The 14,884-nt window shown below is 43.2% G+C and overlaps 1 protein-coding gene across 1 annotated transcript in view; it reads right to left on the minus strand.

Moving 5' to 3' along the window:
• The window catches only part of PDXDC1 (pyridoxal dependent decarboxylase domain containing 1), a 54,951-nt gene extending 42,378 nt beyond the window's left edge, over positions 1 to 12,573 (minus strand). The window contains exon 1 of the mRNA XM_040256733.1: positions 12,468 to 12,573. Within this exon, the coding sequence (XP_040112667.1) occupies positions 12,468 to 12,491 (24 nt within the window). The 5' untranslated portion in view covers positions 12,492 to 12,573. The remainder of the gene's footprint in view (positions 1 to 12,467) is intronic.
• Between the last annotated feature and the right edge of the window lie 2,311 nt (positions 12,574 to 14,884).

Genomic DNA, 14,884 nt, shown 5'->3' on the forward strand with positions numbered 1-14,884 from the left:
ATTACTCTAGAACCAGTGCTCTTAACCACTAGGCAATATTGCCCCTCAATTTCATCAAATAAGAAAACAAAGCAACTTACACTTTGAAAAAGTTCTTGTCTCAAAATCATAATTAGAGCTAAGTAAGGTCTCATTTTAAATGTAATCCTTGTTTGACTGATGTTTTCACCTAGATAAATGTTAGTTTATCGGAAGACTCTTCCTATGGGTAAAATTTCTATTCTACGACAGCCTCAACTGGATGATCATAAACTTATTACCCAAACCAGAGCATACTTAAGAGTCAAGGCAGTACTATTAATAATTAAGCCAGGACAGCAGGTACAAACTGGGACAGTCCTGGGCAAACCAGGATGTACAGTTACCCCAGCCTTCACTACAGTGTTTACTTCCTATCTTAAATCAGTATTCCACCGAGTGAAGGCCAGGCAAATGTTTGCAGTGCTGGCTGTTCATGAGTTATAAGGTAAAACCAAAGACAACATATAATTCAAAAGGAGTGCACTGCAGTGCAGGTACTGCCCATGGCACTTTTCTCAATGCTCAAGATCGCACAGTGTTGTTACAAGAGACATCTTTTCCTCCCTATAAACAATATATTTTCTCTCATTTAAATCTTGAGTACAGGGACCTGATTAAAAATTGGAGGCTAACTAGAAACAATTCCTGAAAAAAGGCCCCTTTATTAACAAAAAAAGCAACAGAGTCTAACCATCCCCCCCACCCCCGCCTTGTTTTTACACAAAGGGGCTGCTTCCTCCAAAAGTTTATTACGTAGATGAATTTCCTGGACAAGATAGGGATATCTTTGTCTCTAAGACAGAGTTCAGGATGAAGGAGGTTAGTAGGCAAGAAGACACTTGAGGTTTTTTAGACTCCTTATTGTTGTCCAGTCGCTCAGTCATGTCCAACTCTTTGCGACCCCATGGACTGCAGCACGCCAGGCTTCCCTGTCCTTCACTCTCTCAAACTCATGTGTTTGCTCAAACTCATGACCATCAAATCAGTGATGCCACTCAACCATCTCATCCTCCATCATCCCCTTCTCTTCTTGCCTTCAATCTTATCCAACCATCAGGGTTTTTTCAAATGAGTCAGCTCTTCACATCAGGTGGCCAAATTATTGGAGCTTCAGCATCAGTACTTCCAAACAATATTCAGGGTTGATTTCCCTTAGGATTGACTGGTTTGATATCTCTGATGTCCAAGGGACTCTCAAGAGTCTTAGAGTAGCAGTCACTAAGTCATGTCCAACTCTTGCAACCCCATGGACTGTAGCCTGCCAGGTTCCTCTGTCCATGGGGATTCTCCAGGCAAGAATACTGAAGCAGGTTGCCATTTCCTTCTCCAGGGCAAGAGTCTTATACAGCACCACAATTCCAAAGAACCAGTTCTTTAGGGATCAGCTTTCTTTACAGTCCAACTCTCACATCCATACATGAAAGTGAAAGTGAAGTCTCTCAGTCGTGTCCAACTCTTTGCGACCCCATGGACTATCTAACCATCCCTTTTGAAGTCAGTTGGCGTTTAGTCTGTTTCCCTTCCATCATCTTTTCTGCTGTCTTGAAGCAAGCCAACCCAGGCTGAACATGAATGTGGTGTTTCAAGATGCTTTTCTAGGAAAGGGCCCTGCAGCCAACACACACTTCTGCAATGGACTCCTAGGGTCTCCACTCAACTGGGGTCCTTCAGCTCTCAAGAGGCTTGGAGCAATTATACTTTTTAAAAACAGAGCCCAAATGTGCAACAAAGCATATACAGAGTGTGTATATCCACTGGTTCACTTTTTAATTACAAAACCACATGTACACTACTGAAAATTCAGAATCCGTTATTAAACTGTTAGCCATTAGACTGCAAATTTGTAAATTATATTTCAGCTACGGCTGATTCTGTGTAATGAAGTGGATTCCGTATTTTTGCTTCAATTATGTCTAACAGAGATGCGTGGCATGGCTTAATGCAATTTCAAAGCTCCTAAGGAGAACCATTTAATTGCTCATATAGTAACTGTCAGAGAACCAGACAGCTCATTTTGTAAAACAAGCCCTGCCATTCATTCTTTTATAAGCATTTTTTAACAATGACTTTTATACTAGTGGATTTATATCACTTTCATGTGGGATATTAAAATAGTCTTCCATTATCAAAAGAAGAAATAGTATATATGTAATGTTAAAATATCACTAAAATTCCCACAACATAAATGTTAGAGGAAAAAAAATTGAAAGTCAAATGCAAGATAACATAGTAAAGGAGGTCTGGAAGTAACTCTCAACTTTTCAAAGTTGTAGGAAACTAAATTTATTTGGAAGATAAATTATTTGAATTAATGGGGGAAAAATACTTATTTTTGCCTTTGGCTAGAATTATATCAACTCAGTTATAAGGTTAATACTCCTATTATTTGGATTATGTTATATTTATCATTTTATTCTATTTCATTTTTCTGAAAAACTGCTGGTCATGATCTGCTAAATTGATCTGACATCTCATATATAGGATGTAACCTGCAGTTTAGGGGATGGGGACTCACATCATTTTAATGGATGTCACTGAAAATTCATACCCGGTAATTAGTAACAGAATAAACAAAAATTTGTTAATAGACATATTTTATTAACTGAGAAGTTGTTTGTAATAACCTTTCAAAAATGGACACTACAGCAGAAGAAGAATAAAATCCCAGGGCCAAAGATTTGGGAACCACTGCTCTCCAGGGCGTCCCTGGTGGCTCAGACGTTAAAAAATCTGCCTGCAGTGTGGGAGACCCGGGTTTGATCCCTGGGTTGGGAAGATCCCCTGGAGGAGGGCATGGCAGCCCACTCCAGTATTCTTGCCTGGAGAATCCCCATAGAGAGGGGAGCCTGGGGGGCTACAGTCCATGGAGTTGCAAAGAGTCAGACACGACTGAGCAACTAAGCACAGCACAGCTCTACATACGCTTAAAATTTTCCAGCTTTCAAGGTGCTTAATTGAGCCCTTGAACACACTTTGTTCAATTAAACCAGCCCACCAAAGTGTGACCCAAAATTACATTATTCACTTTCACACGAAGGACAGGAATAAAGGACAGAAATGATATGGACTTAACAGAAGCAGAAGAATACACAGAAGAACTGTACAAAAAAGATCTTCACGACCCAGATAACCATGATGGTGTGATCACTCACCTAGAGCCAGATATCCTGGTGTCCGAAGTCAAGTGGGCCTTAGGAAGCATCACTATGAACAAAGCTAGTGGAGGTGATGGAATTCCAGTAGAGCTATTTCAAATCCTAAAAGATGATGCTGTGAAAGTGCTGCACTCAATATGCTAGTAAATTTGGAAAACTCAGCAATGGCCATAGGGCTTAAATGTCAGTTTTCATTCCAATCCCAAAGAAAAGCAATGCCAAAGAATGTTCAAACTACTGCACAACTGCACTCATCTCACATGCTAACAAAGTAATGCTCAAAATTCTCCAAGCCAGGCTTCAACAGTATATGAACTGTGAACTTCCAGATGTTCAAACTGGATTTAGAAAGGCAGAGGAACCAGAGATCAAATTGCCAACATCTGGTGGATCATTGAAAAAGTGACAGAATTCCAGAAAAACATCTATTCTGCCTTATTGACTATGCCAAAGCCTTTGACTGTGTGGATCACAACAAACTGTGGAAAATTCTGAAAGAGATGGGAATACCAGACCACCTGACCTGCCTCCTGAGAAATCCGTATGCAAGTCAAGAAGCAACAGTTAGAACTAGACATGGAACAACAGACTGGTTCCAAATCAGGAAAAGAGTATGTCAAGGCTGTATATCATCACCCTATTTATTTAACTTATATGCAGAGTACATCATGTGAAATGCCAGGCTGGATGAAGCACAAGCTGGAATCAAGATTTCCGGAAGAAATATCAATAACCTCAGATATGCAGATGACACCACCGTTACGGCAGAAAGCAAAGAAGTAAAGAGCGTCTTAATGAAAGTGAAAGAGAAGAGTGAAAAAGTTGGCTTAAAACTCAACATTCAGAAAAGTAAGATCATGGCATGCGGTCCTATCACTTCATGGCAAACAGATGGGGAAACAGTGGCAACAGTGACAGACTTTATTTTCTTGGGCTCCAAAATCACTGCAGATTGGTGACTGCAGCCATGAAATTAAAAGATGCCTGCTCCTTGGAAGAAACACTATGATCAACCTAGATGGCATATCAAAAAGCAGAGGTATTACTTTGCTGACAAAGTTCCACCTAGTCAAAGTTACGGTTTTTCCAGTAGTCATGTTTGGATGTGAGAGTTGGACCATAAAGAAGGCTGACAGCCAAAGAATTGATGCTTTTGAACTGTGGTGTTGGAGGAGACTTTTGAGAGTCCCTTGGACTGCAAGGAGATGCAACAAGTCTATCCTAAAGGAAATCAGTCCTGAATATTCATTGGAAGGACTGATGTTGAAGCTGAAACTCCAATACTTTGTCCACCTGATGTGAAGAATTGACTCATTTGAAAAGACCCTGATACAGGGAAAGATTGAAGGCAGGAAGAGAAGGGGATGACAGAAGATAAGATGGTTGGATGGCATCACCGACCCAATGGACATGATGAGCAAGCTCTGGGAGTTGGCGATGGACAGGGTGGCCTGGCGTGCTGCAGTCCATGGGGTTGCAAAGAATCAGACATGACTGCATGACTGAACTGAACTGATGTGACTATACACAACTGCCAAAACTAAAACTGTGTGTTTTTAGTGCATATAAATTGTTCCTTAATTTTTAAAAAAGGAGGGCAAATTGATTGAGTTGACCGAAAAGAAATATTCAGCAAATAACAATACAAGTGGTAACAAAGTTCACAAACGGTATATGAATAATGCCTATTTTAAAAATGCAGACCTAAACCTTCAACATTTGCATTAGACATAAAAAAGTCACTACACAGACATTACCACAACATCATAAGTCAAGTATGGTGTTGTGGTTTAGTCCCTCAGTCATGTCCAACTCTTGCAATCCCACGGACTGTAGCCTGCCAGGCTCCTCTGTCCGTGAAATTCTCCAGGAAAGAACACTGGAGTGGATACTCAATCCCTTCTCCAGAGGATCTTCTTGACCCAGGGATCAAACCTGGGTCTCGTGCATTGCAGCCTGATTCTTTATTGCTGAGGCACCAGGGAACCCCAAATCTACTATACTTCAATTAAAAACAAACAAACAAATCACTACCTTTCTTCACTACTCTTCAAGGCAATCAGATAAAGCTCTGAATTGATGTTTTTAACATTCCACCTACTCTTCAGCTTTCCACAGCTTTCTAAGCAGGTTTAATCCTGGATAGTGATAATCATGCAAGTATCAACTCTCCAAACACCATACATTTTCCTCCCAGGTGAAAACATAAGAGAAAACATAAAGAATGCCTGCTGTCTAGCACTAAACAAGTAGCCCAAATACTACACATCTCTGAGAAGCAGTTTCTCAGCAGTAGCAGCTGCTCCATGAACACAGCTGATGTTCCTTCGGGTTAACCATGAGAGATGACAGGGCCCCTCCAAGCCGACAGAGCACTATGCAAACCTGGCCTTCTCACTGGGGCCTCAGTTTCTACATTTCTAAACACTTTTATGCAGTGCCAACAGAAAAGAATTTAATTAAGAACCAGGTACTCTCATCTGTTTGTCTTTTAAAAATTGGACACTCTTGGAAAATCTTTTATTTTTAACTATCACAGACTCTATGCGTGAGTGTTTGAGAACATGAAGACATCCTGTACTTACTGGCTTATTAAGCAAAATATTTTAGTTGAAAAGGGATATACAAATGTGCATAAGGTGTTAGTATGTAACCTTACAAATCCCTCAAGAAAAGAGGCAGAAAAGAACAGATAGGAAAAAGGAGGGGCAAAAATAAACAAATAAGAGGGGAAAAATCTGGTATCAGTAGGGATGAAACACAGTTAGTGACACCAGATCAAATCTGACATCACAAGGAAAAAGGGCCATCAATTCACTGCCATAAGATACATGCTGGGCAGGCTTCCCTGGTGGTTCAATGGTAAAGAATCTCCCAGCGAATGCAGAAGACACCGGTTCGATTCCTGGTCTGGGAAGATCCCACATGCCACAGAGCAACTAAGCCCGTGAGCCACTGCTGAAGCCTGTGCACCAAGGGCCCGGGCTCTGCAACAACAGAAGCCACTGAGATAAAGAAGCCGCACAGCACAGCTAGAGAGTAGCTCCCTATCGGCATAACTAGAGAAAAGCCCGCTCAGCAAGAAGACCCAGCACAGCCAAAAATAAATACATAACTAAATTTAAAAAATTGTTTTAAGATACATGCTGGGAAGACCAGGGATCCAAAAATTTCAAAAACTGTATATTCCAAGAGACTACTACTTCTGGAGAATCAATTCACTTAGACATTTTATCATGAGTGCCAATAACTACAAGGAAGGAAAAATACCCCAACAAGCAAGGTCTAGTTCTAAAAAGTTTACTAGTTTATTTGGAATCACATAGAACCACATACTTAACTCTGGAACAAAAAAGAAAACCGCCTAAAGAAAAGCATGCTATAGTCACTGGAAAAAATAAGTCACTAAGACATGCTTCTTTAAGAAGGTGTTTCCTAGGACTTGGTGGGGGGATCAATTCAGAAAGATAAAGATATCCATTGCCCTTATCAATACAATTACTTCCAAAACTGAATTGGAATTATGCAGATTTAATGTTGTCAACCTTATCTTAATAAGAATTCTCAGGAAAGGAAACCATCAATTCTTGAAGCCTCTATGTATCTTTAGGCCTTTACTGAGTAAAACTGTGACTCTGCTAATATTCAGCTATTTCCAGGGGCCAAAACCAGCAGTTTCATAGGACCCCACCCATTACAATGCCCAGTCTAATAAGCAATTCAGTCTCACTAGGTTACTGAAAGCCTTATAGCAGCAACATGCTCAGTGTCACTGAGTTGCACCTTCAAATTGAAGACTTTATTTTGCTGTTTCTACTTTTTATGCATATAGAAAAAAGATCTTAGAAAAGTTTACTGCCCCTCAGTCATTTGAAACTCAATGCCTTTTCCATGGGCATTAGAAAGTAGATAGGGCCCCAGGCTGGACTCAAGAACTATCTAACATTAAGGCAGCTAAACACTTAACATTTGCCACAAAGGAAACAACAAAAACAAAAACTATTGTGATAGTAACAGAAATTAAACAAATATTAAACTCAGAATAATTTTATAGCCCTTAAATATTGTTTGGAGACAATGGATTTGATTTTAGCTAGATAAATTTCTGAAAGGAAGTTCTGGATACTTTCAGTGTGATTGGAGGCATATACATATACATATCTTTTAATATCTGATTTAACTTCAAGAGACAAAATGGCTTCTTTTCTCTTAATTTATATTCTACCAGCAGTAACACTGGGAGCTTCCCTGGTAAATAATCTGCCTGCAAAGCAGGAGACCCAGGTTCAATCCCTGGGTAAGGAAGATCCCCTGGAGAAGGGAATGGCAACCCACTCCAGTATTCTTGCCTGGAGAATTCCATGGACAGAGTCTGGCAGACTAGAGTCTGTGGGACTGCAAAGAGTCAGACACAACTGAGTGACTAACACACACTTAAGCAGTATCATTAGGCACAAATATAAAGCAAAAAAATGCATATTTACATTTAGAACAAACCTAGAAAAGTCGTGATTCTGAGCTAAGTATTTTACCTAAAGAATCTCTTCCACATAAACTTTCGGACCACTCACTCAATGCCCTTTGTTTCTTAATTCCTGTGCTTCTTTTCATCCCTCTTCGCTATACAAAGTGCTTCCCTGATAAATCAGTTGGTAAAGAATCCGCTTGCAATGCAGGAGACCCCGGTTTGATTTCTGGGTCAGGAATATCCCCTGGAGAACGGATAGGCTACCCACTCCAGGATCCTTGGGCTTCCCTTATGGCTCAGCTGGTAAAGAATCTGCCTGCAATGCGGGAGACATGGGTTTGATCCTTGGGTTGGGAAGATCCCCTGGAGAAGGGAAAGGATACCCACTCCAGTATTCTGGCCTGGAGAATTCCATGGACTGTACCGTCCATGGGGTCACAAAGAGTCAGACATGACTGAGTGAACTTTGACTTGCTATACAAGGCTTTGCCTAAACTTGTATGCCCCTTACTGTAACCTCTTTCAGAAATCATATCTTATGCATCTTGTGTCTCTTTCTGAACTCAGCACAGGGCTTTGACTACAGATGACCAGCAATAAAAAACCTGAAGTCAAAGTAGGTTTCTGCTCTGGGTGAAAACAGATGACATTAAGCTCAAGCAACTGCTATCTATAATTATAACTCAAAAATCCTAGATAAGATGGAATACCCAGGCCTGGGGAACACCAATAGCTCTACTGTTAACTATTGCATATCTTGAATAAATTACATCTGAAATCTTGAATAAACCAAGAACCACAGATGTCACAAATGTTTGGGATCAGGAACTTTGCGCCATGTTTCCCTGATACCCAGCATTTAATAATCACTTACTGCCCTAGGCACCAGGCACCTACATGCAAAACCCTCCATCACAATAATGCAGAGGTCAGCTTTAAATGAACATTATAGGTGATCATCTCCTCACGGAAGTCTTCCTTTTCTCTGTAGGAGTGGGATCCACAAAGGCATATCACCGAAACTATTCAAGTTTGGCTCATGGGGAGCTCTTCCTGTGAGCATTTAAGTAAAGAGCAAGGATGAAAACTCTGATAGCTCTTATCAGTAGTGGTCAGCAATGTTCCCACCATGCAGCTCCTGCTCCTCCTCATAAACAGTGAGGTGGCAACAGAATTTTCCAAAATCAAGTCCAAGGGGTAGGGGCCACTCAGCTCTGGATGAGCACAACAATCAAAAATGGGCTTGGTGGTAACTATTTAGGTTAGAAACAGGCTCCAAGTTGCCTCTCTTAGAAACAAGAGTTAGATATACAATAAATAAATTGGCCCCGCTCTACACCACTGTCCAACAGAACTTCTGGGGCGATGGAAATGTGCTCTTGTCTGTACTGCACTACAAACCACGTTGTGACTGCTGAACCCTTGAAATGTGGCTCATGTGACTGAGGAACTGAATTTTAAACTTACTCAATTTTAATTAATTAGATTTAAATTTAAACAGCCAAATATGGCTGATGGATGGTGCAGCTCTAGATCCTCTAAGTCAGTGGTTCTCAACCAGAGGGGGATCCTCTCACCCCCAGGGGACAACTGCCTCAATCTGAGATGTTTTTGGTGGTCACACTGTGGAGGAGGAGATGCTACTGGCATTGAGCAGGTGGAGGTCAGGAATGCAGCTAAACACCCCACAGTGCATAAGATGGCCCCCACGGCAGAGAACGACCCAGCCCAACGTCAGGGGTGTCGAGGAGACATCTGCTCTAAGTTTACTCAAAGCTGGAATTAAAGTAAATGCAAGACAAACTGCAATACACCTTGTCTAAACATAATACCTAGGAAGAATGAGATTTTTTTTCCCAAGCAACAGGAAAAGGTCTGGGCTGTTCTACAAGTTTAAAGTAGCAGGTTTTTACTAACAGGTGTATGTAGGTGTGCTGAATACCTCATTAAGATCTTCAGCATCAGTGTTATTACTTCCTGTGGCATTTTTTAAACTTGGATCAACATTTTACTTAAACATAAGTAAACACTGTGACACTCGCTCCTTATGAGTTGCACACACAGTATTGATGGTTTGAGGCTCCTGCTCCTCTGGTTTGAATTTCTTGCCCCTTGAATTACACTGGGCTTCCCTTGTGGCTCAGCTGGAAAAGAATCCGCCTGCAATGAGGGAGACCTGGGTTTGATCTTGGGTTGGGAAGATCCCCTGGAGAAGGGAAAGGCTACCCACTCCAGTATTCTGGCCTGGAGAATTCCATGGACCATACAGTCCATGGGGTCACAAAGAGTTGGACATGACTAAGCGGCTTTCACTTTCACTTTAATTACCCTATCTCTAGTTCTTCCGGACAATAATTTCGAATACAAAAAGACAACTGATATATTGTGAAAGAAAAATCAAGGCAAGTAAAAGGCTCTGTCATCACAGGTTTGCAGTCTGAATATTAAAGAAAAAGCAAGCATACAAAATTACATTTGGACCAAAGGAAATGTACTGAGTGATCCTATTAAACAACGATGGCACAGTACAATGTAGAGTGAGAGAGATTACTTGAAATTTTAGAGGATGGGTATTAAATAACATTGTGGTTTCTGTAGCTAGTATTAATTATGCAGGGATCAGTTTAAAGGGGATCATTCAGAAGTGCTCAAAAAGTTCTTAAATTTACACATACTAGCAATGTAGAATTTAACACAGAATCGTCTGTTCCTCAAAGAAACCAGAATAATGGGCACAATGCAATGTTTTACTTTGATGCAAACTATTTTTCAGAACACAAAATCCTCAACATTCTTATTACAGCAATGCTTTTTCTTTTCTGCCCACTTAGCACCAACAGAAATTGTTCATTACAAGGAAAGCCCTCTATCGCTTCAAGGAATATAAAAATAAGACACAGTACTAGTTCTGAAAAACTTACATTCAAAGTTTCCACACTGGCCAAAGGCAGAGACTTCCAGCCCACACGTTCTGAATTCCTAAAAGATCACTGTAACTGTGAATGCGCCAGGCTTAAGCATGTCGGAGTTTCAGTACCTCTTCAGATCTTCATTTGAAGAGTTTAGATCTTTTATCATCAATTAACTCTTAGGGACCAAACACTGTGATATACTGATCAAATACCAAAAAAGTAATATGTAAAGCAGGATTCCAACTCACTCTTTCCTAGATTTGCCTGTAATGAACTATTCCTGGAGGAAAACACTCTGACACAAAGCTGCTCCCATCTTCTTTATGAAATTGTAAAGGAAACAACACCGAGGGGAAATTGTTAGCATCATTTGGTATTCAACCACTGGTCCACATACGCTATAGACCCGGGGTTCTTGGTCTTGGCACTACTGATAATCTCTGGCATGGTGTCTGTCCTGAGCAATGTCGCATGTTAGCGGAATCCCTGGCCTCTACTTACTAGGAACCAGAAGCCCCTCCCTAATTCCTGGTTGTGACAACCAAAATATATATCCAAACGTTGACCAAATATCCCCCAGTGTGGGAAAAACTGCCTGGTGGTTGAGAAACACTGATTTAGACTGAAAACTCCAAAAAAAGATAGACACTGTGTTCATCAAAAGCCTGGAAAGACTGTTCCTAGCCAGAAACATTCACCACAGAGGCAGTGGAAGAAAAACATATTATCTTTGCCTTTTCTTGATTCCTTCCACCCAATTTATGAGAAATAACCAACGTGTAGGCTAAATCGCATGTGAAGACCTCTGGCTCAACTTGTACTTAACTCCCTTCAACTGGCCAGTGACAAGTGAACAAATCTATAGCAGCTGCTGCATTGAAAAAAATGACCAAATATTTGCCAGTTCAAAATTAAAATAAAGCAGTCTTGAAACACTACCATCGCTCCAGAACCCCACATAACTGAAAACCCTGTCTGGACAAGCAGACTCCCAAGGAAGGACTCCGGAGGCGGGCAGAAAGTCAAGGTCTGAAGGTAGGGATCCGTGAAGAAACCCAAGCTCTGGTTCTCGTTTACCCGCCCTAAATCCGGGACAATTAGAATCCATTTCACATGCCAGAGCGGTCAGCTAGGTACACCACGCTGCTGTTCTCCCAAGAGGAAGGAGACCAGAGGAAAACGCTCCTTCCAGTGGTTTTCCGACTGACCCCAGGGTCTCCCTTGGCCACAAAAAGGGGGAGCCAGAAAGTTGCGCGGCAGCAGTATCTCCCCAAACGAAATTCACCATCTGCAGAAGCCCCGCCCCTTTCTGGACCTCAGGGGTCTTTAAACTACCGCAGCAGAATCACGTGGGGACCTTGTTTAACCCACAAATTCCAGTCTCGCCCCCCTGAGGTTCGGACTTCGAGGCTGAAAATCTGGACTTTTTTTTTCCTTAACCAAGGGCCCCAGGTGACTCCAAGGCAGGCTAAAGAAGGCAAACTCGGAGACCGCAGACAACCTACAGGTTTGCAGTTGGCTTCGAAACAACTGGGGCTTCATTCCAGGCGCTTCTGGGGCCGCAGACTGCTGGCTCTGTCATTCGAGAGGGCGAGCCGAGCGGAGGCAGGCGCCACGGTCGGCCCCGAGGCCCCCGACTGGGCTCCGGGTCGCTCGCAGCCCCCGCACAGAACCCGGCCCCGAAGATCCCTCCCGGTCCACGGGGACCCTAGAGACCCCCGAGCCCCGTGACGTGACCAGGGCCCAGCCGCGAGGGCCGAGACGGACGCCCTCGCAGCCAGGCCACCTCAGGCGGGCCCGTTAGCCCCCGGTCCCCTCCCGGGTCACAATGGCAGCTCCCGAGCGGCAAACAGTCGCCGCGGAGGAGGGGGTCTCGGGTCGCCGCGCCGCGTCCATCCCCAAGCTACGGACCTTCTTCTCCAGGGACGCGTCCATGGCTGAGGCGGCCGGTGGAGCCCGAAGGAGGCTCGGCAGTCCCAGGCGCTACTTCCGCCTCCCGCGCCCCGCCGCCGTTTCCACGCTGGCAGCGCTGACGTCCAGCGCGCCCGCGGCGGGCAGGGCCGAGATGAGGTGGGGCTGCCCGACAGCGCCGCTGGGAGGGAAATGCGGGTCTCGGGGTGCAGAGGTGGGGGCGGGGGCGGGGCGGGGGCGAGGCGCGGCGAAGTGGGGCGGGGCCTGTGGGGCGGTGCGCGGCGCGGAGGGGCGGGGCCCGCCTGGGGGCGGGGCGCGGCTTGGAAGGGCGGGGGCTGCGTGGGGGCGGGGCCCTCCAGGCTTCCGTTCCTGGCCGTCTCGCCGGCTAGTCCAAATGGTCCCCCGTGAAGAGACTGTGGCGCCGTTCCAAACGCTCCTCAAAAAGCCTGTCGCGGGCGTCAGGGTAGAAGTGTGATAATTACAAGATATCAGTCATGTAGTAAAATGCTGGAGATGCTAGTAAACTCACCGGCACTTCCGGGCTTAGTCTCCCAAGCTCCCCCACTATCAACATCCCTCAGGAATGGAACAGGCCATTCCACCACGGAATGGCGCAGCATCGGTGGTTTCCTAGGTGCTAAGGGCTTCCGCGGGTTTCAAGTATCTGACTCCATCGAGAGTACCGGCTGCTCTGAAAAGGCCCTGGTCAGAGCTGTGGTGGGCTGCCGTCTATGGGGTCGCACAGAGTCGGACATGACTGAAGTGACTTAGCAGCAGAGCTGTGGAATTTGTCTCAGATCTTCCCGCAGAATTTTAGACGTTCTGAGACAACCGGCACAGTCTCTTTCTTCATGTCGGGGCACAATTATGACTTGTTAGATAATAATGATAATAATAGATCAGCGGCTGCTCTTCCATTTTATGCTACAGCAGCCCTGTGATGTAGAGATCATCGTTATCCTGGTTTCACAGTGCCAATCTAGGTAGGATCCCAGCGCCTGTATGCTACACGTACTGCCTCTATAACCACTCCCACCCCTGCTGTATAATCATAAGGTATTTCCAGGGAATGAGGGAGGACATAAATGTCCTTATTTTTCCCTGTAAACGAGAGAAACTGAAATGAACTAGTCTATCGCTGTTGCAGTCCGTAAAACAATTCACCACTAGAACACCGATGATATTACAACCACAGAAACATTCATTTTCTCTCGTTTTGTGCACCTCTTCTGAAACGTGTAAATGACTGGGTCGCATTTCAGTGTAGTAATTACATTGTTTGAGCTCTCTAACTTGCATCAGATAAATTGGCCAGTTATGTTAATAAAATTATATTCTACCAAAAGAAGCCTTGTGTGTAGATTTAGAGTGTACAGTGGGAACCATTAAGGTTCTCTAGACAGCTCTGCAAACAAAAAATGATAGATTTCTGCAAGAGTTAAAAGTGGAATGTACCTCTGCTTGAGCTAAACAACTCTCCTTTTCAAACGTGTTATCAAACAGAAAAGTTGTTATACCATGAACACCTATATGCCTATTCTGCAGTGAACATTTACCTATTTTGCTTTAATATTGTATTTACATCAGTATCCATCTATCTGGGACTTCTCCAGTGCCTCAGTGGTAAAGAATCTGCCTGCAGTGTTGGAGACACAGGAGATGGAAGTGATCCCTGGGTTGGGAAGTTCCCCTGGAGGAGAGCATGGCAACCCACTCCAGTATTCTTGCCTGGAGAATCCCATGGACAGATGAGCCTGGCTGGATTGCTTACTCGGTCTCAAGCAGTCTTGAAGTAAGCAAACAGACTGAGTAAGCAATCCATCTTTCTATCCATCAGTATACCTTATGTTTTGATACATTCCAAAGTTGCAGACCTCAATACATTTCACCCTTTAACACCTCATCCTTTGGATATCATTAAAAACTCCTAATTTTTAAAGCCACCTCCAAGTATCTGGATTATATTAAAAAGTAGAGTCTACAAAACAAAATAATAGAAATGTGAAATTTATTGATACATTATCTATTTTAAAACTAGACTTTAAAACTCAACATGAAATAGTGGGAATAATTGGTTCATTCAATATTTACCCAAATACTTATTGACTACCATCTTGGACAGTCAGGGGCTAGACATACAAGAATAAGGCAAGATTCTGCTGTTAAGAAAATACTAAAGCAGAGATTTTTACTTTGGGACCTAGGAGGAGGTCTGAAACTCCTGAAACTATGCCCCAAATTTTGCACGAGTGCATTTTTCTGAAGAGAATAAGCATAGCTTTCATTTTATACTCAAGTCACACACACATACATACACCTGGAAAAACAAAACCATTTAGCCTATAGATAGACAGCTAAATTATCATACAGCATTCTATGGGCTAGTATGAAGAGAGGGTCCAATGAGAAAAATATTG

Source organism: Oryx dammah, unplaced genomic scaffold (assembly GCF_014754425.2).
Source record: "Oryx dammah isolate SB20612 unplaced genomic scaffold, SCBI_Odam_1.1 HiC_scaffold_2, whole genome shotgun sequence".
Taxonomy (NCBI): domain Eukaryota; kingdom Metazoa; phylum Chordata; class Mammalia; order Artiodactyla; family Bovidae; genus Oryx; species Oryx dammah.